At 44.7% G+C, this 26177-nt stretch overlaps 1 protein-coding gene across 3 annotated transcripts in view; it reads right to left on the bottom strand.

Annotated features, from left to right (window-relative positions):
* The window catches only part of ABTB3 (ankyrin repeat and BTB domain containing 3), a 161491-nt gene that overhangs the window by 2619 nt on the left and 132695 nt on the right, over nt 1-26177 (bottom strand). The window contains exons 7-17 of one of the 3 annotated variants that reach the window (XM_064420414.1): nt 24464-24565; nt 23264-23357; nt 23016-23151; nt 22441-22464; nt 21172-21392; nt 19595-19773; nt 7963-8068; nt 7078-7180; nt 5253-5334; nt 4262-4330; nt 1279-1392 (exon numbers count right to left, since the gene is read on the bottom strand). In XM_064420414.1, the coding sequence (XP_064276484.1) occupies nt 1279-1392; nt 4262-4330; nt 5253-5334; nt 7078-7180; nt 7963-8068; nt 19595-19773; nt 21172-21392; nt 22441-22464; nt 23016-23151; nt 23264-23357; nt 24464-24565 (1230 nt within the window). The remainder of the gene's footprint in view (nt 1-1278; nt 1393-4261; nt 4331-5252; nt 5335-7077; nt 7181-7962; nt 8069-19594; nt 19774-21171; nt 21393-22440; nt 22465-23015; nt 23152-23263; nt 23358-24463; nt 24566-26177) is intronic. The other 2 variants (XM_064420416.1, XM_064420415.1) reach the window with 2 other exon arrangements.

Below are 26177 nucleotides of genomic sequence, written 5' to 3' on the forward strand. Positions count from 1 at the left end.
TTAGCCACTGGGTTTGTTAAGTCCCAGCATGAAAGAATTTTCTTCAATCAGGATGTAAATAAAAGCCCCATTTCACAATTCAAACGAATATGATTTTAAAGTAAAATTATTGTTTTTACTGACAGCAATACAAATTGAGAAGTTGGCACATGAGCTACATGACAAATAAAATATTTTTCAAACGATTCCTGCACTGTAATTTTTTTCCTTTCACATTAAATGGACCCAGAGATACACCTCATTGCTTATTTGTATAGGTGGATCTTTTTGCTTTGTGCTGTTTCAAACACTGATTGCATGTTATCTGTACACGAAGACCCAGCATTACTATTCTCTGTAGGAAATACCTGATGATGGGAATGGAGGTCAGATCTGCAGGGGTTTGGAGAAATCTGCAGGATTACTCTGTTCAATCAAACCTCCATGTCACAATGCATCAGTTTTATCTTTTGTATAGACCATGCAAGTTAGAGAAAAAATCTCTTAAAAAATGCTTGAAGAATATTTCACTGCACTTATTTGTGTACCATTTCCATCTTCCAAGTGAAAATCTAACTACTCCACATGAGGAGGGAAAAAACTGAAACTAATCAATGTGGTAACCACCTCCACCAATGCGTGAAAATAGGTTTTCTAGGACAAGAAATGCCATGCTTTTCTGTCTAATGACTTAGGCAACCTCACAAGCTAAGTATATAATTTGATTCCAATAAGAAACTCTCCAAGACACAAAATTCTCATTACCATCCTTGCAGGGCTCTGAGCCATTGCACTTCCACAACATGGCATTTTTATATATTGACAAGGTGTCACCAGCATTGAGTGTGTCACCCACTGGGCTTCAGGCAGGAAGAAACAGGTAATGGAAATGGGAAAATGCATCTTGGAAGGAGAAAGCAGAGATGCCTACTTCTCTTAGTGATTCTTGTAGAATCAGCTCACCAGTTTGTGCTGCCATGAATAAGGGATAGATCGCCCACATAGTGATACACTCAAATTGAGTTTGAGCCACTCAGGGAAGGGGCTGAGAAGCTGCCACCTTGAACTAATTTTGGATTGTCACTATACTAGGTACCTGTTAATCAGTCAGTCCCAGTAATGAGTGACAAATCTACAAATTTTAAACATGCAACAAATGTACTAAGCATATTATATATATATATATATATATATATATATATATATATATATATATAAATAAAAAACTACTTATTACAGAACTGACCTACAAGAATGACGGCAGACACACAACATGCAAGCATATGCAGTTATTTTTACCTTGGCATGATTATAAATATCCACGCAGTTTTCTGTATTAATGCTTTTTGCACAAATGATCTCACAGTGTCGTTGTAAAGCTTCAAGCTGGAAAAATTTAGCAGCAGAGAGAAGCTAAAAAAAAAACAAAAGGCATGGAAAAAATAGTCAAAAACTGCTGAGTGATACAGAATCAGAACTTGCTTCTTTACAGTTTCATTATACTTTTTTCTCTGCCCCTTCTTCAGTTAGCATGAAAGTACTGACAGAAAGTCAGAATGAGAAGATTGCTTGGTTATTTTAACCCTCTGCAGTCCCTTCTAAATCACACAATGGGAATCTACACACAGAGAGAACACCAAGGGCTGCTCAGGTCCACATGCTGACTTTGGAATGGAACAAGGAGAAAAAGCAAACAGTGGTTTGAAGAATATTTTGTCACTTGCCTAACATGACTGCAATAAAATACCTGCAAATACATCCCCAAAACCGAAGTTCTGGTTCAACTGTTCCCCAAGATCTTATTGAAACAGATCACCTGGGCTGGATGTGAGGAAGTCAGCAGAAAGGTCAGGATCAAGTGTACAGAGGAATTCAAACCAAACAATGACGACCATCCTGGGCAGACTTAATCTAGAGAGACAATAAACTTCAAATCTGCCACCTCAGCAGGCTCAAGGGAGTGGAAATCAGCTCTCCGGATGCTCCTTGTCCTAGCTTGTGAGCAGCTGTCAGGGGATGTCCAGGCCAGGAGCACTCAAACACTGTCTGGGGTCCACCTTACTCCAAGGAACAAGTGGGAACCAGCTTTGTGAGGCAGTGCCTAGCCAGCATTCAGGTCAGTGTCATGGGTCTGCCACTGCTCTACCACAGCTCTTCTGACACCAGCACTGACCTCCCTCTTTGGCCCTGTGGCTACACTGTCTACCCTGGCACTGCCTTGGCATCTCTGCATGCCTGTGGGGTGAAAATGGCTTGAATTTTGAGTTCTCCAACTGATTTCAGCAGTGTTAGTATTTCCTCTATTGCCCTTTTTCTGTCCTTTACATGAAAATCATTTAATTTTCTGGCTTTCCATGGTAGGCCATTGTCTCTGGCTCTTTGCCTTAGAAAGCAGGTTGGAGTTCTTCATGGCTTGACACCTTGCTGTAACCCAGCCAGACCTTAGATCAAGCTGTTCATGTGTTTAAATAGCACTTACTCAGGTATTCAGGCTTTTACACAGCCCTTATTATTTGGGACTCACAACAAAAAGCTAACCTGTGCATCCCAAAGGGGCTCTCATGCTGCACTGGGGAACAAACAAAACCCTGAAACTTCCATGACATTATTCTGACTTCTCCTATGCAGTCTGCTCAAGATCTACTTTAATCCCATAAATAAATCCAAGTGCTGGAAATCTGCAGTGCTGATGTGATAGCAGCCAGCTGGCCCCAATTATGAATTGCAGCCAAGATTTCTGTGGAGTATTTCTGGTGCTTCTTGTTATCGTATGTGTAATAAGGCAAGTTACTAAAAAGATAAAGACAAATCCTATTCCAGCTGCCTCTGTGGCTCAAGCAGTCATGTGCTGGTTTGTAATTACTTTAAACTGTGAGGAAGCACGGCCAAATCTGTTATCAAGAGATCAATCAATCAGTCATACATTCTGGAGTCTCAGAAGTTTTGAGATGTCACAAAAGTAGAGCAAGCTGCCAGCTGAAATGCAGCACAAGCTTTTTAACAGCCTAGGTGATAACACACACATTTCTATAAAGCCACTGCACTGCCTAGTCTAAAATTCTCCATTTCAGAAAAGGTTAGAAATTCAGGAAGTCTTTCAGAACTCTGAGTGAAACAGAGAATTAGGGAACTCTTCCTATACAGCTCAGGAAGCCGATGTGGGTATGCTTACTTAAAAATCCACTGCCTGCACTAGAGAGGGGTAACTTCAGTCCTGACCAGTTCCATCCTCTGGCTGCCAGACTGTAGAGTTATAGGGACAGAATAATACAGGCAACAGGGACAGGACACGAGGAAAAGGAAAGCAGCTGCACCAGGGGAAGTGCAGATTGGCCATAAGGAACAGGTTCTCCCCTGAGAGGGTGGTCAGTCACTGCACAGGCTCCCCAGGGAAGTGCTCGTGGCACCAGGCCTGCCAGAGTCCATGGCACATCTGCACGACACTCTGATGTGGTTTAGCTCACACAGCCCTGCAAGGAGCAGGGAGCTGGACTTGATGGTCCTGATGGGTCTCTTCCAACTTGAGATACTCTGTGATTGTGGTGGCAGGCACTGACAGTCACCTGCTGTTTAAAGAGCTCTGAATTTAGTATTTACTGACCTGCGTCCTTTCTGGCTGCCTGAAAACTCCCTGAATGACTATCAAGAATTTGCTCAATATATCTATTTCTGTTTAGTTGGAGTGGTTTTGCTGATCATAGCTGACAATGATGGCACACAGTGTTTGGATCCATAAGGTTGTGGTTGCATGGCTGGTGGCTGTGGCTGTGTGAAATTCCAGTCATCTCCAGCTGGCTTGGTTTGGCTTTTGCAAAAGGCCACAACAGCACCTGGATGTTTTACATCCAGTGAGAAAGGGGCAAAGAAGTCTCTGTATCTCAGGGAGCAGATTATGGTTTTATTCATAAAATCTGAGAGTCACATGATTGAAATTGAACTGAACTGTGTCTCCAGCGGACTTCTCTCACGGTTAGAGCCCAGCATGTTCCCAAGACTTCTCCCATGTGAGAAACAAAATTAGATGTTTTCAATGCTGATGAGATAGGGCTAAATTGCTGGAAATTGGCTCCAGATTGTGGTAACACCAGCTTTGCCTCTAAGCAGGTATTTGCAAAGTCTCCCAGTCTCCTGCAGGACTGCAGAGAGCCTGGGCACTCCAGATGAGGCACTGCTGGCTCTTGCAGGAGTGCTCATGTCTTGCCCCATGGCCACGTGGCCTCGGGTGAATGGTACACAGATCAGTCAGCATCGCTCCCACTGCAATTAAATAAATGTCTCTTACCTCCATAATTTCATTATTTTTAATCAGGAGTGACTCTGCACCTCCATAATAAAGATACTGCATAACCAGCTGTAATAAAACAAAGGAGTGTTTATAAAAATCAGTCCAAGACATAGAGGAACAGGGGACAATGCAGGCAATGCCCGAGGCTCTCCTAACACCACCAAGGATTTGTAGGTAAAAATAGCTCAAGCCTCCTGATTTCAAAGATATACTTGGTTATTCTCTCACTCTGCAAAGTTCAGTGTTTCCTTCTCACAGGTAGTCTAATGTCTCAACCCCTCACCGTCAAATTGTCTGGATTTCCTGGTGAGCTCCAAACAGCTTGCAGGAAACTGATTAACTCATTTTGAATTTTCAGTGTATTTCCCAGTCTGTTAAGTACATCACTGATTCAGGCAAACACAGCACATATAGTGATTATTCTCTTACTCCCTCCCTGGCAAAGGCCACCTTCATCCAGCTGTGTGTGGGCACGCATGGAAGATAAGACAGAGGTGGAGGAGGCTTTGCACAGTAATACAAGCCAGCCAAGATCCCTCTGTGGGGAGCCCAGTTATTGTGGGCAGCTGGGAATTATGTGCAGCAGTAACAGCTCTGGCTCAAAGCAAGGGAAGCATATCCATGTACATGCTACAGGTACAGAGAGCAAGCTCTGCCTTTTCATGGCACAAAATTGATTGGAGAGCACTGCTAAGGAAGGGAATGAAGTGTGTCTCTTCCAAACCTGTCCATTAAATACAGAAAGAGCCAACTACAGAAAGAAATGCTGACAGGCAGTGCTTTGTGTGCACAGCCCATGTCAGTGAAATGCTGCATCTGCTGGGGCACATTTGCAATCCACAGAACTCTGCAGTGCTCAAACAGAGATGAAGCCTGTGCTTGTGAAACCACTGCTCTGGTTTATCAAATGCATGGGTGCCAGTTTGGACAGGGCATGCGTGGTGCTCCTCTTTACAAGTTCCATTCAAATTCAGTGTGAGAACTGTACCTGAAAGATGGGGTACTTCACATAGTTGATCTCAATACAAGTACTGTCAGATGAGGGCTTGCTAGACAGCAATGCTTTAAACCTAAATAAAAAGGAGCAAAACTGAAATACCAGCCCAGTTATCTCAGTGGAAAAATGCAGTAAAAACAGTACAGAAGTGCAGTGGAATGACAGCATCAATTCTTGCAGAAACAGTGTACTGAAATGAACATATTTGTCACCAGAAAGCACCAAGATTTAGACATTAACATAAAGTTTAAACCAAAAGTAAGAAGCTTCTCTCTAGAAGATTTCACTTCAAAATTTTAAAAAAATACATCTAATATAACAATAGAGTAAAATGTACATCCAAAACTCAGATTCTGTAATGACACAGATCCAATTTGTTTTTTTCTTGAAGGCAACATGATCTTTTATAAAGATCTGCAACATTTAAAACTTGAATGTTTTCCTTTTTTGAGGGAGATAGATTTTGGCTCCATTATGTTGGTTTAAAAAATGTTTTGGAACAAAACAAAAAAAATACACTGAGACTTTTAATGCTCCTATGCACGCTCAGTACAATTGTGTGAGAAGAGGCAGGAGAGAAAACTGGATAGGTTGCTCTTCTCTGATTATCAAAACCCGAAATTCAGACACAAGTTTCAGAACAAAAATCCACATATTTTTAGTTAATAATTGCAAACTTATGTGAGATATATACATATGAAAGAATTTACTTCTCAAAAGCAGGTATTCCCATTGATCAGACGGTGAAAATGGGAAATGTGCTGCCAGAAACACCAGCACTTGTACTTCCTCTCTTTGATAATTCATCTGACCTTGCAGCAGCAGTTCAGAGCTCAGCTTATCTATCAAGACCAGCATTTGCTGGATGGTAACCTTCCCCCTCATCGTGACTGCATCTTGTTTACTAAAATACAGATGACAATTTACTTGCTTTCACTAGTGCCAAACTCTATTATGAATACAATTTAGTAGGCTGAAAGCTGGAGTTTGGAAAATATTTGTACATCTACCAAGAAGCTCTAAACATCAATATCCATTTCTTAGTTGAAGGCAGGGTCAGGTACTGCAGTTACTTCATGCAAATCTCTTTGTGCTGTGGGTTGGCAACACAACCAGCATCAATTCCCATATTGCTTAAATCATCCAAACTCAGAGCTCTGTCCTTGCCACATCTCAAAATAAGCTGTTATGGAGGGCCAGCAAGATTTGTTTAAAAGCACACGCTGAATTATACAGCTGCATACAAATAAGGTTTGTGAGCAACTCTTGGGTTGGGTTGAGCTGGGAAACTCACATTCAGCCTTCTGAGCACAGGAAACCAACTATAAATACTGCCTTTGGACACAGTATGATATGTTTCACAGCTATTTAATTTCATTTAAAAGTTGTCGAATGCTGTCAAGAACTGTGTGACAGTAGCTTGTTTTTCCTGGAGACTGCTGAAACTGATGCAAGGCAGGATTTAACCACTCACAAGAATTTAACCACTCTTAAATTATTAATAATCAAAGTATCATGACTCTTGTATGGTGGAGAACTGCGTGCAGTAATGAGCACCATGTCACTGTGTCTCAGTGCAAGGGAGATACATGGCCAGAAGCATGGATCATTCACTGGATGAAAAATCTATTGACAGGAGCACTTGTTAAATATCTGGCAGATCAACCAGAAACAAGCTGTGAAAGAAAGAAAAAACTTGAAGATTGGGCCACTAGCCCTCAAAGAACTGGGACAGCAAAACAAACAAAAAAACCCCACAAACCCATAAAATCAAATTCTATTTTTGTTAAAAAACAGAGATGTGTCTCTATTTTACCTTGGCGATGCAGTAAATAGCAACACTCGATGTGCATAAAATGGTCTTCCTTCCACCAGAAATGTGACATCTGACATCTCTTTATTGTTAAGAAAATGGGGATCTAGAATCGCAAAAAGAAGGAAACAAAAAAGTCAATAACTTTAATTTGGAAGAAGTCAGGAACATATTGTATATTTCCCTGTTTTGACAAAAGAAAGCAACAGAATAGAAGGATATTGGTTTTAATGAGTAAAGCCCATAAAGCTGTTTTGGACAGAGACAACCACACTGAGTTCAGACAAAGGGAATTCAAAGCTCTGAAGTCCATGATGACCTTTGCTGAAACGACAGCCAGCCGTGCCTGCTGTGTGCTGCTGGCACAGCCTCCAGCTCTGCTACCCAGAGCAAACTGCAGCTCAGCAGATGCTGGGGGCCCTCTGCTCATTTATACTCTATTAGGCCACTCCCTGTGTCAGGAAGTCTCTGTCAGGAGGAAGAGGGTCCTGGAAAATTGTTTGCCTCTTCTCTCAGTCCCCTGAAAACACCCTGGGCTCTGCTGACCAGGCTGAGAGGGCTGTGCTGGTGCAGCATCACCTGCAGCCAGCCAGGGTGGTTTGAGATCCAGACAGACACCTTGCTCCAGGGCCAAGGCTTGGATCCCAGCCTAATCAGCAACACAGATCTTTGCAGATTTACGGCCCCACTCCAGCGCGCCTGATGACCCTCCTGATGTCAGTGGGAGTTTTAGGTCAAGTTAAATTTGGGGCCCTTCCTTCCTCTAATTCTGCCTTTCAAATTGAGATTTTTCTGACTTGTGGCCCGCTCAAGCACCTGGCCAGCAACAGCTTTCCCACAGCTCTCCTTCCCACTGCAGAGCCAGCGAGGATCTGCAGTGACGCTTACCCAGGCGGGAGGTCTGCTTGCGCTTGATTTCCACCAGCTTTGGAATTGGGTAGGGTCCATAGCAATGAGTGAAAATGACAGAGAGCTGCTGGCTGATCACCTCGTTCTACACAAAAGAAAACAAATATACACAACATAAGATCAGTACGCAAAGGACATGTTATGTTGTTCTCAACGGTGCCTGTTTTGAAGGTGAAAAATGTGATTGCTGAAGCTTTATTAAAAATAAGAGCTTACGATTATTAGCATTTGTTAGAAACTGCAGTTCTCATTTACTTGATTGCTATGTCTCCCGTACAAATAATTTTAAATGAAGAAGTCTTCTCCTTGGATGACAAGTCTTCTTTGCCTACAAAATTCCATAGCCCAGTCCCCTCTGCAAAAACAAAGTTCCTTTACAACAGTGAGTTCATTTTATTTGCAGACTTACTGTACTGGAAAATGACTTTTTTTGCTCTTTAGAAAATGGTCACTGGTCACGTCTTAGAAAACCCGAGCTACAGACAGATGCAGCTGCACAGCCTGCACATATTTTGAAGCACAGCAGTCTCACAAACAGACCCTTCCCCTAGAGAGTGACAGAGCCAGCCACTCATTTAATCCCAAATGTCTCATTAATGTGCTCTTATACCTCTGGCACCAGTGTGGGCACCACTGTGCTGTGGAAGCCAGACCCTCGTAGAACCAGGTCTGGTCCCTGGCATTACCCCTTTCTGCCCCAGCTTTGGGGGCAAGGCACCCATAAGATGCTTTCCTAAGAACCTTGAGTATTTGTATGCCTAAGATGCAAGAGTAATGAAATGTATTTAATGCTTAACTACCTAAGTCCCAGATGAAAGCAGGATTTAAAGGCTTTGGCAAATTTTATCCCACACTTTGCTGATAACCAGAGCAAGTCTAGACAAGTTCAGCAGTGCCACACTGCTAATTCATGGTGTCTTCTTTTAACTACTCTGTTGGCTGGTGAGTCTCTCTACACCAGGAAACTGTGAAATGGCAAGACACTTAGACATAAGGTCAAAGGCCAAGGAAATAAGCAGGTGAGGGACCAAAAAAAAAATCATAGTATAAAAATTTGAGGAATATCGTTGTTATATTAAAAATATCTCCAGGCTTTAGAAGCAGAAATCGAAGCTTTCCTTGCTCTGAGCACATTGCAGAAGTCCTCCTTAAATCCCACGAGAGACAAGGAGGAGTGGCAGAGATGCTGTAATGACTCTCTTACTGAGTCTAATCAAACAGGGTGGGAAGGGGTAGAGCTGTTCCCTCACAGGCACATGCTGATGTCAAAGGAAATTGCACGCACTCGCCGCAGGCAGGAGTTGGCTCCTATTACTACGTCAGATGTAGCACTGAAAGAAACTCTAAGATAAGAGAAACTCTCATACGGAGAGACACCATTTAGCAGGCACAGGGCCCAGCCTCAGAGAGGGGCTCACTGCTGTGGCCCCGAGACAAGGAGGGCGTCTCACCCCAGGAGCATCCCACTGTTCTGCATCCTCCCGTCAGACTCTGCAAAGTGCCTCACAAAGGGAGTGAATCACAGGCTAAAGAGAAAAGGAAGATTTAAGGCCAGATTTAAAGAAGGAAGTGACTCAGCTGCTGGGAGGGCTGGGAGGGAAAGCTTCAGACAGACAGGGCAGAAAGAGCAATTTCTTCTCTGCTCGGAAGGGCTGTGCCGGAGCGCCAGGGCCGACTGAGTCAGGCAGGGAGGAGCGTGTCCAGGGGGATGCTGATTAGCAGCAGGGCAGCTCCCAGCTGCATCTGGCAGATGCTAGAAGTCAGAAACTGCAACAGAAGATGGGGACAATTCCATGGTTAGAATGGAGGGAAGCTTCTGGAGAGGAGAAACAATGCTCACCTTTCCCTGCAATAAATAAAAGCAAAGTGCAATGAAGAGGAGAGCTCCTGGCAGCCCCCTCCCCAATCTGCTGGGTGCACAGGTCCTGTCTGTGTCACTGAGGTTTTCCTGGGTTCCATGAACTCACCAGTCCCAGCCACAGCTGTGCCTATGCAACAGCTTCTTAGAAACACACACATGCATCAATAAAGACAATGAATCTCCTCCTTCCAGGGTGTCTGTGGGAACGTGCTGATGCAAAATCTGGGTATCGGCTTTGCAGTGCCTTGTTAGGAGCTGGAGGCCCAACACACCAGATCAAACCACAGCACCATGCGACAAGGGAAGGACAGGCCAAACTCAGCCACCCAAGTGGGAGAAGGGGATCCCTACTACTAAGTCCAACCAACATGAAGAACCAGTCATGCCTGCAGACAATCCCATGGGAGCCTGCCTACACGGACGAGGGGCTGCCAGCTCCCTGGGTCACCAACTCTGGTGTACAGATACAAGCCCATTAAAAAACCACTTTGCCCACAAGCCCATGAAAAAAATGGTGTAAACTTAGATCTAATTAGCTCAAAATGTGATACACTCACAGGAGAGATGCTTAAAAACCCCAAGTCATGGAACAGAGATGGGACAAAGAGAAAAGAGACCTTAGGATGGACACATCGAAGAAAGAGGGCCATCAGACTGACAGTGGCTTCAGACCTCCCATGCAGAACACTGACCTCATTTGGCAGAGAGGCTGGAGACCTTTGGCTTCTACTGATACCATTAAATACTTACATTTCATGCCATCCAAAGGCCAAAAAATGTGCTCAGCCAGAAAGCTGAAGCATGTGCTTATTTAGAGGCATTGCTAACAAACAGCAGCAAGGGAGGGGAGTGGTAAATGATTGCAGCACACCAAGTTTGCTTCTCACACCCCCAGCACGTAGCCAAGCTCACAGGGCTGTGGCACTGGACCTGCTTCCCACAGTGCCTCCGCTGACTTTTACCAATAAACCAGGCAGAAATAGGACAGGGAAAAAGGATATTTCATCTGCAGCTGGATGGCTGGGGAAAAATTGGCTTTTTAAAGCCAAATCCTGCTCTTGGAGGACTTGGGCTGCCTGTGAAGTGACTGGGAGCAACTGCAGAAGTCCATGACTTGGGGCAAGCATTCCTCTGGAAGACAGGAGGACACGTTCAGCCTATTCAACCTTCACCTTCACACTGAGGTGCTCAGAAGCTCCCACTTAAGCACCAAGATGGATAATTCTTCCCTGTTTATCCTTTCATCCTATCAACCTGTGAAAGCACAACTGCAGCAGCTGTGGGCAGCAAGATTAACACTGAAGAAGTAAACCAAAGTTTGTTTTCTTGCTGCAGTTTGATGTTGGAAAACATTGTGCCAGGATGTGTGAGGCTGGCACCTGGAGCAAGGCCAGCCTCCCTTTAGTCATGGGCGTTCATTTGCACTCCAAGCGAGCCGACACACATCTTCTTCTGTGGGAAGGGGAAGAATGCTTGGCACAGGATATAATAAAAATATTTACCTAGCCATGGGGTAGTTTACAGATAGGGAAGAGGGAACAGGGAACAACAGCAAGTCTTCTGAGGGAGATGGTGCTTCCAGCAGAGAACTGGTTGGTGAGCAAGCAACTTTGCTTTGTACATACAAGCAGTCCCCTGACTTAAAAGCATTCTTCAGCAGAGATCTAAAGGAATTCCCCAGTCCTGCTGAATGCACTTGAACTGCAAGGGGAATTTATAAATTCTTTTGAAGCAAAGCTGGAGGCTTTCAAGTTGTTGGACTAGAGACGCCTTGTTGATTGATCTGAGAAGAGGTGAAGACCTGGGTGGGAAGTGCAGGGATATTTTTTTCCTGAATGTCCATCTGACAAAGGTCTGTGGCAGAATTCAGGGAAGTCTCCTCCAGGCTTCAGCACACACCCTGGGAGAGTTTCCTTCACTCCAGGTTACACGGATCAATGCAGCAGAGCCATTCTGGGATGTGTTCCTACAAGGTACTGGACACAACTGGGGAATACACAGCCAATATTGTCCAGTGCCTGTGCAAGACACGTGTCTATGCCCCAAACTCTGCAGGGTAAAATGTGTGTTGCAGATTGCTCAAACCCTACTGCAGGGTATTATGCCCCAAACTCTGCAGGGTAAAATGTGTGATGCAGATTGCTCAAACCCCACTGCTTACCAGCCTACAGACAGCCTACCACCTCCACGTGGCTGCCCTGTACAAGGCTAACCTCTTGGTAACAAGTCAGGCTTCTTTCCTTTATCTCTGAAATCCCAAGCAGTATTTTGGGATTTTCTTCTACTGATGCTACACTCACCAGCTCAGCTCCATTAATGCTGTTTTAACCTAAGTCTGCCAGGCCCTCAAATTCCTATACCACATAGCCCAAAAACCACAGCTCACCAAAAGCCCAGCTCACCACATGAAGGCAGAAAAAGTAACACTTATTCTTCAGGGCTTGGTGTCTGCCTGTTAATATACAACTCCCCAGCAAGCTGAGAAACCACCCTGCTCAGAGAACAGGGGCACTGGCAAAGGTATCTTCTCTCTCTGGTCCTGAGGAAGCTCAGGGGACCCATTTTTCTGCTAAATGCAGAGTGGCAGAAGTGCTGTTTCCAGTCACCCATCTCACATGCAGTCCCCAGCAGCTGTTCCAGCAGTGGTAGTCTCAGGATACCCTGAGCCCATTGAGAACTTATCCATGACATGCTGGGATACCCTTGAATTAGTCCTCTATTCATGCTCCCTATTCCCAGAAAAAGATGACAAAGCATGAAGTAACAGAGAGGGCTTTTTACTGTCCCCCATCCCTGAACACTCAAACTCTGAGACCTTCTTTTCCATCTCAGAACTGTCTCCACCCTTGCACAGGTGTTCCCACTACTGTCCTCTTGCATAATTCATGCTCACCAAATGCCTCAAAACTAAAGAAATGCCACTTCAGATTGTCACTCCTAGATGGTTAAGCAGCATACACATAATTAGTATTAGTCAAACAGCTGGAAAGGGAGGGAAGCCCCAGAGGTTGGAGCTACAGTTAGAAGCAGTAAACTGCACAACAAAATGAGTTTTGTTAGCACTGGGCTCAAGCCCCTCCACTGCAAGCACAAACAGAAAAGAATTAATCACAGGTAAGGCAGAAATGGACCCTTCCGTTGCTTCTGGGAAAGCTGCCAAGCCTTCTTTTCAAAAGGCTCTTTGTATCCCAGCTGTGCATTGTATGTAAAAAGCTCAGATCCATGGGCACAGTCCAATCCCTGGGTGAGAGCCCAGAAAAGGGAAGGTGTCACATCCACGGCATTTATTTATTGTAAATGAAGAAGGCTCCTGCCTCTGGCAGGGGAATATTTTAGAAGGTAGCAGAGGGCAGGAACAAAATCAAACCTGTGTTAGTAAGTAGCAAGCTGAATGTGTGTTATGAAACCACAGGACGGGGTTAACAGTGTGTTATTAACATGCCACTCAGTACCTGGCGCTCGCATCTCACACGCAGAATGCAGGATGTACATGTGTGGATAACCTGGCGCCGGCTTGCTCGGAACTGTTCAGACACAGAAGTGCTACAAGTGACAATGGGCAATGCTACAGATCACTGCAGTTGCTTGAGAACAGTGAAACCTGACTAACAAAATCACAGCAAGTCCCAGCCAAAAGATCGATCACCACGTGCTGGCTGGGCAATGGATGACACACAGAAGGGCATCAGCCATGCCATGGAATCCATAAGCAGAGCATTTAGCATCCTGGGATGTCTTCAGGGTTATTTTTAGTGCAGGTTTTGGTGTGCCTGTCTCCTCTGTGGAAACTCCACATTTTTCTTCAGCTGAAGTATTTCAGTCGTCAGCCAAAATATTCCATTTTCAGGTGTTAATTTTTTCAAGATTATGTGGGAAACAAATATCCTAGTGAAACCTTTCATTACAATAAAAGCTCAGTTTTCTATTGAAAAGCAGTCCAACAAGACAGAGGAGACTTTTCCAATGGTCTCCAGGTAAGAGAAACATGACAGCATTCTCCCAGGGGAAGAAGACTTTCCCTCGGGACACGATTATGACAGAGTGCCTGCCCCAGTGCTATGCAGGGTTCACCTCTCCTCTCTACCCTTAGCCCTTCCCGCAGAACAGGGCACTCTGGCTTCATGCAACAAAATACAGCTTCACTCAAGCTCATCTGAAACGGTCATTTCAGCCCACCACGAAGCAATGAAAAAAGGTGGAATTTTCTAGCTCCTTTGTCTTCCAGTGCCACTTTCTAGGTCACATGCAGACCCTGGGGAAATACTGATTTTTTGCTGACCACCATGCCTGGACTTAGAAGAGAAGACGCGTGAGCTGAGCCTGTTGACATTCTCCAACATTTGTTTTAGAAGAATCAAATGCAGAAAAAAGAGAAATCAATCCCAGCAACAGAGAAACTGAATGCTCATCTCAAGCTTCAGCTTCTGAAAGTTTTCTTGGAACACAACAGCCAGATGCTTCAGTCTTTCCTGCTGCCTTCTGTTTGATGGAGACATGAAAATACTTTTTCAGTAGTTAGTGCATCTATGACAGAGGTGTCTCTGAGAAGATATATTTTAAAAAACAGCCCACAACTTTCCTTTTAAGAGATTTCGGTTTCTAAATGGAGAAGTTACTGCTGAAAGAGTACTTTAGCTTTGAAACCATATAGGCTAGATTTCTCAAGGTACCCACATGCCTGAATCCTTTTGGAATTTTAAAACTGGTTATTGTTCTGAATTGCTATTTGTTCTCAATAACTGTCAACACCAGACTGATGGCTGTTATTCAAACAGCTCAGCCTTCCAAAGGAGCCTGTGCACTCCTGCACATTTATTCAGCTGCCTGCAGGTGCATTTTTAAAGGTTCAAAAGCTGCAGGCATTTTAAATCCTGAGGAAACATCTTTGTAAAGTAGTTTCCTGCATCTTTCAACAAGCCTGACTGCCCAGCACCTCACTAATGGGCTAAATATTAAAATAAACTAAATAAAATAAACATGTTGTCACTGACAGAAATGGATGGGAAGGATGGAGAGCGAGCTTCAGAATGCAATGAAGGTATGGCAGTGAAGGATTGCTCCTATGACTTCCCAAGCTGATTTAGTCTTAGACAATACAATAGCAGGAACACTTATAATCCTAAGTCAAGTTTTCCTGGTGTGAAGCACCTCTAGGAGCTTCAGACAATGCTTCAGCACATGTGCTCAATGCACGTGTGGACTCACACATGCACTTGGGCAATGCATGGCCACACAGGATCCAAAGAAATGGCAAAGAGCTCCTTTCCTTACTAGTCCTATGGGGGAAAGGGAGAAAGCTGTAAGAGAGATTATTTGGAATTAAAAGATTGTGTATTTTCTCAAAAAAATAGGCCAAAGTCAAGCTGATGTAAATTACTGTAGGCAGAAAAAGCAGTGGATGAAACTGGCTCGTGACCTCCTACAACTGGCAAAGGTGCTGACTAATCTACATGGATGGAGCTGGGTGATTTAATGACAACTCAGTCTTATGCAGAGCCCTGGAGTGCAAACCTAAACCAAACCTCCTCCAAAGGCCAGATGTGTTTAACGTCCAAGGCTGTGGTTTGAGTCTGTCTTTTCAGGTTGTGGAAATGTCAAGATCAAACTGAACAGCTCCAGGATTTTTGTAGACAAAGGACACAGAAGCATCTCCGCATGTTCAGTGAGATGAATGCAGTGTATTATCCTTAAGAGAATCTCTGCAAAACCAGAAGAGCTGACCTGTGAGCCTCACCTCAGGTACTACAAGCCCACGGACCTGGATGCAGTCCCCACACAGCTCTTTTAAAAGCCTCTATTTGTGGGGGGCACTCCTCAGAGGTGTATATGGTCCTCTGACATGGGGCAGGTGGGCAATCCAGCTCAGAGTCAAGCTCAGGCACTGCAAACATCAACTTCAACTGGAGGGAAAGGAAAGCTTTCAGTCAGGAGTTTTGGAGTTTTCCCAGGCCACGAAGAGCACAACACAGATGCCCACAGGCAGGAATTCAGTTGTATCTTCCTATAATTCTTCCATTACAAGATCTCCAGCATAATTTTAATTTTGAGGGACTTGACTCTGCTCTACACAGCAGCTGAAGTTTAGCTCAAGGCTACTCACTCCCAGAAGTGGTGACTCTCTGGCTTCTGCCTCACACAGCCCTGTCAAAACCACTTCTAGCAGGTTATGTTTGTGTGCTTGTCTTCCAAAGAGTTTGAATCCATCCCTAATGGCAGCCTTTCCTATCCATGCAGTGTCCCAAAACCATCATGTGTCATCAACAGTTTTTAGTTTTTGGAGTTTTCCAGTTTGGGTTTTGCTTGCTTTTAGGAGAGGTGCCTTAAACTGAGCTCTCCATGTCTTTGCCACAGATGCTGCTTTTCCCAGAGTGCTTTGACCCTGATCTTTAATTTGGTGATGACCCAAACTCACTGCAGGACAGCAGGAGCTGCAGAGGAAGCAACTGCAGACTGATTCTCTGTCCTCACAGCTCTGCCTCAGCAGCATGGAAACACTGCTACTTCCCCACTCCCCATGCAATTCTCAATGGTGCAGCCGATAGAAGACATTTAAAGGGATGAAAGGAAATGAAAGAGCTCCATCCCACTGGAAGCCACCAGGAGCCGGGTATCAAACCTTCAGCTGTGCTTTTGGAAGTCTTCCTCCAGGGCTTCAGTGCAGCAGTGAACAACCCATGTGCAACCTATACACTGTTCTCCCCCACTGACTTCACAGCTTGAACAAAGGCAATAAACCCAGGGACTTCAGCTCAGCCAGTTTTGCCTGACTCACCGATTTTTGTTGCTGTTCTGTGTAACAGCATCAGGACTTCTGCAATTTTTTTTGTTTCTACTGTCAGCATCCCAGCACACAGATGGGAATGGAGTTCCACCCTGCCACCCTACAGGTCACCAGCATCAGAGCTCCCACATAAACCCTCACATCTGTATCCTCTAGAAACAGGCATTTTATAAACCATCTGTAAGACAAAAGGGATTCCTCATACCTGACACTGGTTACATTTTCTTTAATATTTTCATATCTATAGCATTTGGCCTTTTTTTTTTTTTGCATGGCCTGGGAACCTGCAAGAACATTTTGCATGACAATGCAAAGCACAAGGTGGGGGCAGAAAGTTTACTTCCTACCCTGAGACCTGCCCTTATGTTTCCATGGGATCTTTGGGGAGTTTCTCTGGCCAAATTACTGAACACTATGAATTGCTGTCTGGCTTATCCAGGTTATCACAGCCTCTGAGACTGGGATTGTCACTCCGTGAGACACTGAAAATCTGCCTGTTTAATTACCTCAGTTTCCCTGTTGATGAAGGGAAGATAAGATCTTTTATGTCTCAACTCATTAATATTAGTAAATTGTTCTGAGATTATGGGATAGCTGGAACTATTTATAGGAACGCAAAATGCCATTTCTACAAGGTGCAAGTTGCCATGCAATTAAAATATACCGAGCATCACAATATGTAGCAAATGGGACATCTTGTTTTACATCAGCAAAGAACTGCTAAGTGGCTCTCTGCTTCCTAGTTGCTTATTTTATACTTTTTGCCCTGAAAAACTCATTAAGGAAATGTACTGGGCCAGACTGTGATGTTTAGCAAGAGTCATAATCTCTCTCAAAGCTTCCAGCCCACAGGGAAAAGCATGTCCGTGTGGGCAAATCAAGCTCCTCTCTCCACAGCTCTACAAAATGCAGAGCTTTACAGTTTGCTGTCAAGAGAGAGGGATGTGAACCACAGTTATGGCCCTTGTGCACCTCTTAAAGGAGATTTCTATTCTGTGGGTATACACACAAATCTCTGCTCTCAGCCCTTCCAGAGAAGGGGAACAGAAGATCCTTTAAATCTCAGCTCTCCTCAGCTGCCTTCTATGGAGTGACCAGGGAGAACTTTTATTGGCTCATTCTCCTACAAATGAATTTATGTAGATTCCTTCCAAAGGGCTGCATAGTCTCTTTCCTCATTTCTGTCTGGGAAAGCTTTGTAAGAGGCCATTTGGACAAGACCACCACAATAATTCATAACATTTGCAGACAATTTGTAAACCCTTACAGTGTCCCAGAATGATTAATTATTTTTTCTAAGACTATGAAACACTGTGCAGTGTGTGTTTGTGAATATGTATGAAGACAGGCAGTTCCCCCAGGCCCAGGGGCAGGCATAAAGATCAGCACAGATTTCTTCATCATGTAGGGGTTTTCATGATACTTCAGTTGTTTTGCCCCTCCATATTTTAGGTTTCTAAGTTAACCCAAAGCAGAAGGTAGCAGTCTTATTTTTTTCCCAGGTCTCCTACAACAGACTGTGGAACACGTAGATGTACTAAAGATATAATCCTATGCAAATTATTTATTCTAATGATGATTGCTGGCCTTGCCTTCAGCCACCCAGGAGAAAAGAGATTAAAGTCACGCCTCCTCCTAGATTACAAGGCCTAAACTTATTCTCTGTTAAGTTTTCAGTATGATTAGCTTCATATCAACTTTCAAACCAAACAGCACTTTGCTGGTAGTTTCTGGATGAACATACATTAACCCAAGTGAGTACAGAACAAGGAATCTACAAATCCTAGGATTTGGAACAATTTCCTAAAACCTATCTCAAAATATTCTCCATAAATACTCATCCAATACAAACTAATTGCAAAGGCAAGGCTCATGGGAGCAAAAATCAGAACAATGCTGGAACAAATATGCAGGATTTGCTCAGGACTCTAGTCCAAGCCTGCTTTTTCAGCAAGATACAAGAAATAAATCCATGCAGGCCATCATTAGCTACAGCAAGTCTGGAATATTTAGTATTGAGTACCTATACCAGAACCTCTCCCTTTTTCGCTATTTGCTCCTTGCTGTTACACATAGAGTTGGGTGATAAAAGTTACTTACTTTCAGTTTAACAATTAGAAGGCCATACCAACATGTATTGTGGAGTATTAGGAAAAAGAATATCAATCAAATAATTTTGATGCTTTTCATCACTACAAGGATATTCTGGTAACAGTAGACAGTGACTGAGCCTTCCTTGGGAGTGACTGACTCCCAGGGGGACCAGCAGAGAAGAGACTATTGGTTAACAAGTTTTAAATTCTTCACATTTCCCTCTCCTTTCCAGGTCCATGATCATCCCTTTTGCCATGACACTTGCATACTCAATGGTACCTCCTTGGAAAGGTTTAATTAGTCTGATTTGCTAGGCTAAAAAAACGTCAGCTGAAAGAATAAATCTGGGGAACCCGCACACACAGAACATTTGAAAAATTATCCTTTTCTTTGCTTGTAGAAACCAGTCTCTTCACAAGTTTTAGAAGTCCAAATCCCACACGAAGGGAAGAGAAAATCATGACAGACGAAAGAAATCCAAAGTAAACACAGATATTAGCTTTGCTGTACGTTTCTGTAAAACAAGCTGGGTGAAATTATTCTTTGGGTTGGCTTCGTTATCAACATCTCTTGCCACACTGCCATGACCTTTTTGACTTTAATTTCACCACTATGTACCAGCTTTTGTTGTCTCTCCAGCTTACTGTTAGCACCTGTTATTAGGCTGTTCTAGTAGGAGCTGATTAGCCTGTGTGTTTATAACCCATGCTTCCACAGTGAAAAAACCCGAGATACATAATACAGATAACAATAATCCTGTGCAGTCTAAACAACCTTTGGGAGAGCTGTTCAAAAATAGTATTGCAAGCTTTCTTTCGTGTCTTACAGGATGGGAATAAGGCTGATTTGCTTTACAGCACACAATTTCATCCTACCTTGCTGGCCTTCAGTATCTCAAACATCAGAGGCAACCCTTGCGTGATGAGCTCCTCAGTGTACTCCTCCTCCTGAATGGACTTGAACTCCTTCAGCAAGCACTGGATGAGGGGCCGTCGGTGCTGCTGGAAGGACGTGCGCAGAGACTCCAGCCACGTGTGCAGTGTCCAGGGAACGCCTGCAGAGCGAGGACACAGCTCATTCCCAGCCCCTGGCAGGGACGTGCCCTTCTGCTTTTTACCTTTACTGATATGAAGATTTTAAGCGAAAGCTGCCAAATCATTCAAGAAATCAAATTCCTATTTATCCCTAATTGAGAAGGCTGATGGGTATCAGTGCATCCCAGAGCTAATGCACAGAGGCTTTCCTCCAACTGCTAAGAGAAGACTGTGGTCTCTCTGCTCATCTAGCCTTCAGCTTCTCTGCTGAGACTACCAATTTGTGGTAATTGCTGTGGTGTTCTGTGCTGCAAAAGCCTTTTGGAAACTAGATTTACACTAGCTCATTTGTTTGAATGTGGCCCTGGAGAGCCATTAAATGGTGAAAAAACCTGATTTTGGTCACTACCAACCTGGATTCAAATTGGTGGTCTTCAGATTAAAACTTGCTTTAAGTGATACCCCATGTCCTCTCCTGATCATTAGTATTTTCCCTAAAGAGCACTGAGTGAGTTAAGCAGATCAGCCCTTTCAAGCAGCTTGTCATGGCAGAACCACTCTCCAGGAAGTTAAAGGGAACTGCTCCCATGCACTGAACGAGAAAGCACATGGAGCTAATGTACCTCTGCAGGAATGAGGCTGGATGTGACCTACTTTCTGCCCTTACAGAATGGAGTGGAAGGAAATACAAGCCTGGTGTTTGGCAAGTGAAGGTTTTCCCTTCCATGTCAGAAAATGTTCAATGCCTGCAGAGCACCCCTGCCACCCTCCTCTCATTCACCTCCAGATCTTTGCCAGCACAGCCCACTGCACACTCTGACCTATATCCCATGGCCCCAGGGCTGGAGCACTGCCCCAGGCAGAGGCACACCAGGCACCTGGGTCTCTCTCTCTCTGTAAACAGATGAATGGGGATGGTAAACACACAGTCCAGATCGATTTCCATCTGCGTCACACAACCACCCTACCCACAGGCAGAAGCAACTTCACAGGGTATGATGTTCAAGTCCCTCACTGGCTGAGCTGGCATATCAAGGAGTCAGCTCCCTGCTCCTGCCTTCAGAGTCTTGGAAAATAAAGCTGTTTTAATGGTGGACTGCTTTAAAGCAGGTGCCAAAGAGAAGCAGCTGGAGGTGGCCCATGACAGCTAAATACTGCCCCAGAGCTATACTCATGCAGCAGTGCAGATGGCTCCTGAAAACCACTGTGTCCTGCAGAAAGAAGCCACTGGCCCCTGAACACGGTGTTCTGTGGAGCTGGAATGGGCTGGGAACCTGTCAGATCTCCCACCACCTTCTATTCCAGAGGAGCTGAGGAAGATGTGACCACGGTCGGTTTAAGCACAGCCCATCAGGAGGGACGTGTTTCTCACAGTGGTCCTTCCCCGGCCGAAGCAGAGGAAGGCGCCCAGGACTGACCTATGCTCCGGATGTCGATGGTGACGTCCACGTAGCCGTGCTCGGCGCTGTGGTACATGGCCTCCTTCAGGGCCTTCAGCTTGGCCTTGCTGTTGCGGCTGGCGCAGAGTGGAGCTGCTGCTGAGTCAGGCAAGTCCGTGCCCTCGGCCAGGATCTCCTCCAGGGACAGGATATCGCTCTTCTCCTTCTCCGGCTGAGCAAGCAGCTTGCGGAAAACATTCCTGTCAATCGCAGCATGGCAGAGGTGGGGGGCAGGAGAGAAGAGGAAAGGGAGAGCAGAGTCAGTGGCCAGGCTTTCACTGCACTGGGCTTACTTTGCTGTGTGGCAACTTAGGACACCTACCCAAGAAATTACTCCAGCTAATGGCAGAACCAGCTGAGAGCAGACCTAAGGCAAGCACAGCTCCTGCTAGCCCACCTGCACTGCCTGGGACACGTCTGCAAGTCACGCTGTCGTGACACGAACCGCACAGATGTCGCACAAGTTGTGGCATCTTGTGGGAACAAAGACTTGTGAGCTAAATGTGACTCAAGACTTCTTCAGCAACCAGGGAAGGCCAAGGTGCCTCTGGACAAGCTGTTGAGACTCCCACCATGGCAGCCACCTGAAAAGGGAGCTGCCTGGAGCTACTGAAAGCACCACCACTCGATTCACACTCAAAGCAGTCTGGGAAAGCTAGAGCAGCTAGACATTCAACAAGGCCAGTCAGGGCAGGTTCAAGCACAGCTGGGACTACTCTACAAAACCACTGATCCAGCTGGGCCATCAAAGAACAAAGCCCAAACTCAGAGACTTTGTGCCCTCAGGCTCACACCAGCATAACTCATCAACCTCAGCAGTTTCCCTTGGTTTTGCAGCTGTGAGAAGAGAAACCAGACCGACTGCCAGCCCACCCTCCTTGTAGGCCAGTGTCCCCCCTGCTCCCGCTTACACTGCAGCATGGTGTGTCCCCAACAAATTTAGGGCAGAGATGGAAGGAAGGAGGTGTGTGTGAGTGTTACACAGGTAAGAATACAAGAGTTAGAGTCTGTGTATATGGACAGCCCGCAGCCAAGCCACGGAGAGTCCCAGGTTCTCCTCGGGCCTGTGGCTCCCATTCACACTGGGTGAATGTGAGACTTGAACACCCAAAGTGTCCTGTGTGTGCCAGGGATCCCTCGCAGGCTCCAGATGGACAGAGCTGTTGAACCCGCCCTGACGTGCCGGGAGCGTGTTGTTAGACTGGCAGCTCGTCTCTAAGCAAACACACGGTAGGTACTGTCTCTAACCTGTATCTATGTTCCTCTGGATGGCTACAATCAGAAAAGTAGGAGTGTGAAGATCATGATACTAATTCATTACACTGCCATCAACTCCTGAGCGTTGCAAGGTCATGCATGCCAGGTGCTCATCTCAGTAGTTTTCTTTTTCAAATTTGCAGCATACAAACAACATTAAGGCACACAGGACTGTACAGTAAACATAGATGCAGAAAATCTATTCAACAAAATTAAGGCTGCAGCAGGACAGACATAATTCACTCAAATCTGAGAAAAATATCAAGAAATTCCAAAGGAATGTTTTTGACATTCCTTTCTGCTGTCACATCAGCTGCCATTTAACAACCACTGCATTGAAGACACCACAACAAGTCCCGTACCTTTTTTTTTTTCACATCAGAAATCAAAACGCAGCTTGTACCACCAACTGGTTTAATTCACATGCTAGCAGAAAGCCTTACGTCTCTGCTCAGTTGGCAGCATGTTCAATTGTTCATGCAGAAATTTCACCCATCTGCTCAAATTGGATGCCCAGGCAAAAAAGTAGCACTTGAAGGATGCCACTAGACTTGTTCCCACTCTACCTGTGTCCATGTGCAGCAGCCTGACTGAAAGAGTTCATGTCACCTTGTGGAGTCATGGAAATGCCATTCCTGTACATTGTTCCTATCATGGGGTCAGCTCCTCGCTCCAACAGCAAACTGACCAGTTCAAAATTTCCTGCAAGGCAAGAGATGCATTTGTACTCCTTTTAAAATCCAGTACTTGCTCACCTAAATCACATATCCCAGCTGAGGAATTGTTACAATGGGAGGAAAAAGAAAGCCCTTACCAGCAGCTGCTGCCAGCTGTAAAGGAGTTTCGGAGTAATTTTCCTCTCCATGATCTAAGGAACCTTCTACCTTTGCTCCAGCATCCAGCAATAGCTAGAAAGAAAATTCACCATTTAGAGCAACTGGGGGTATCACAGTCTTCAGAGTTCATGAACAGTGACAAATGAGAATCTAATGCTTCTTGTTATCTGCAAACCAGATACAATGGAGACACATGACATGCAAATTCTGCCCATTGTTTCACAGAGCAAATTCATTCCTTTTTTCGCTCATTTTACACTGCCAAACACCAGAAGCACCAGTGTCCAACTTCAGAGCCAAAAAAGTGTAACCCAGTGTTTTTAAATGGGAAATGGGGTACAGTCAGTGTTAGGAAGTAATGCACTGGAGATGGAAGAAAGTTATCCCAACAAGCATCCTTCCTTCATGGTCTTCTAGAAGCCCAGCACCATCCAAAAATGGGTCAGATTTCAATTGTCTCCATCTTTTATATGAAGACATGGCCAAAAGAAAGGCAATTCTTAAGAACCAATTGCAGCAATGAGTCCAAAAGCTGTGGTCTCCATCGGGGGACACTTCCACATAAGTAGCAACAACGCTGAAAACAAAAGTGGCCAAGGAGAGCACGATGGAGCCTGTGTTCCAGCCCCCTCCTGGCCATTTCTGTCTTAAGGCCTTCCAAGTTTTGGTGCTTGAGCATGTCACAGACACAGCTGTTTTGAAGAATAAACCTTCTCAACTTTTGAGATGCCAAAGCACAGAACCAGCACATCCCACGTGACACTTGGATGGGGTAAGGAGAGTGAGGGATTCTCCCCCTCTGAAGCAGCACCAGGGCTGTTGTCCACCTCTCTCCCACCAAGGCAGTGGTTTTGTGTTTGCTAGAATATTACAGCATAAGAAAGTGCAATGAATGAATAAACAAACATATAAAACAAGTGGTCAGGAAGGAGCACAAGGAGTTGTCAGACTTTCTTTGGTGCAACTTTGCTTTAAAATTGTCCTGTTTAAGCCTCATATTGGTTAAGGTTTGATCATATTCACTTTGTAAGTCTATCATATATCAGTACACTCTTGAAGAAGCAGAAGTAACCAATATGAGTATGACAAGAGGATGCTGGTTTGAGATGGATGTAATTAGAACTGAAAAGGAGAAAAAAAAAAAAGAATGAGATGCAGGTAGGGAAATACAATAATACCTGAACTACAGGAATATGTCCATGCAACACAGCAAATGTCAGAGCTGTCCAATGGCGGGTCTCAGGGTGGACGGATGGGTATTTATGAGCAGTACTGACAACCTATAAACAAATTAAAGTTATTTTTTTAAAGAGCTATATGTAACAAAATTCAACCTGCCTGAAAGCCAGGCATGTGAGGGAGTAAGTGAAATAGAAAACCTGGGAAAGGTGCTTTATAAAATGATTGGCTTCATTTTTTTCCTGCAAAATTTTTCTCAATATTAAAACTGTTTGTGCTGATTTGACAGCTTGATTTGAGTTCTTACCAAATGAAGTCTTTTACCAACTACTGTAGCTCCATCTAAACCACTGGCCACCAGATTCTTTTGCACAAGGGCAAAACATCCACAGCTGGTTATAACAGCACACACTGGGGAAGTAAGGATGGATCAGGACACTTACAGCTAAGGACCACTCCCACTGACTTCACCAGGCCACGTACCAACAGTCCTGCATCCTGGGATTGCCCCAGGCCCAGCTAAATTTCTTTGCACTTAAATCAGTACTTTTGTCACTGCTGTCATGAAAGACACATGACAAGCCCTACCCCGGAGTTTGCAGGCATTCTTCCAGGCTCCTCCCCTCTCACCAGAGGGGAAAAAAAAGTCTGAAAAGTGATGGGTCAGAGTGTCACTTCAGAAATGTTTAAGAAAATCTCCTTTTTACTGCCTTTTCCTGTCTGAGTTGAGCTAAAAGTGCTGGGTGGTGACAGTTAAAAGAGATGCAAACTATATCCTTAGAAAACAAAATGCTATTCTTCAGTTTGCTTCTTCTATTTTCTATGCCTTAGTGCCTGGTGCCTCTAATGCAGACACTGGGGAAGATGAATAATCATTCTTTGCTTCAGTTTCCCTGTCTTAATGACGGGGGTATTAATATTGATGAGGTTCACAGAGCTGGTAGAATCTAATGAACATTTGCAATCCAAGGCTGCACACTCAGATGGAGTGTGACAATAAAATTCAAAATCTTGTTATTGATCTTCCGAGGAGGACTAAAATCAGAGTAAAAGATGCACCATCTCTGTCTCACCAGCCAGCTCTGCTTTCACTAGTCACAAGTACTTTAGTCCACACAGGGGAGCAGGGCCAGTCTTTAAATATCCAGTTCCATCAGCAGCTCTCATTTCCCAGCGCCACATGCAGCGTTTTGCCAGAAGCAGGCCCTCAGTCCTAAGGACAGGGATCAGGGCAAAGTCTGAAGACCCCGTGCAGATCCCACAGCTTACCAGATCTGCACCAGCACCTGGCTGGTACCACCCAGATTTGCCAAAGAGAGAGCTCAAAGGGCACCACAAGGAGTATGCTGGCCTCTGAACAAGGACACAGGGCTCCTCAGGGGCTGAGCTGGGTCAGAAGGAAGAGGATTGAGCAGCTCAAGCCTTGGGGATTGGGATGTGGAGCAAGAGCAGCACAGGGGAAGGATGGGCAGGACCACAGCTCAGTGAATGCATCCAGCTCCTCCTCAAGCATGATGCCCACCACTGTTCGGGGCAGTCCATGGAAAGCAGCAAAGAAAATGAAGTCATTTAAACTCCTTTGCTCCTTTTTGTTTTGTTGTTTTTTTCTTGGTGTGTTGTGTTTTTTTTGGTTTTTTTCTTTTTTTTTTTCCCCAAGTCAGAGTTCTCTCCAACATAGTGTTTGCAAAAGACCTGTGCCTGGATGAGCTTTTA

Source organism: Passer domesticus, chromosome 5, assembly GCF_036417665.1.
Source record: "Passer domesticus isolate bPasDom1 chromosome 5, bPasDom1.hap1, whole genome shotgun sequence".
In the NCBI taxonomy this organism is placed as follows: Eukaryota; Metazoa; Chordata; class Aves; order Passeriformes; family Passeridae; genus Passer; species Passer domesticus.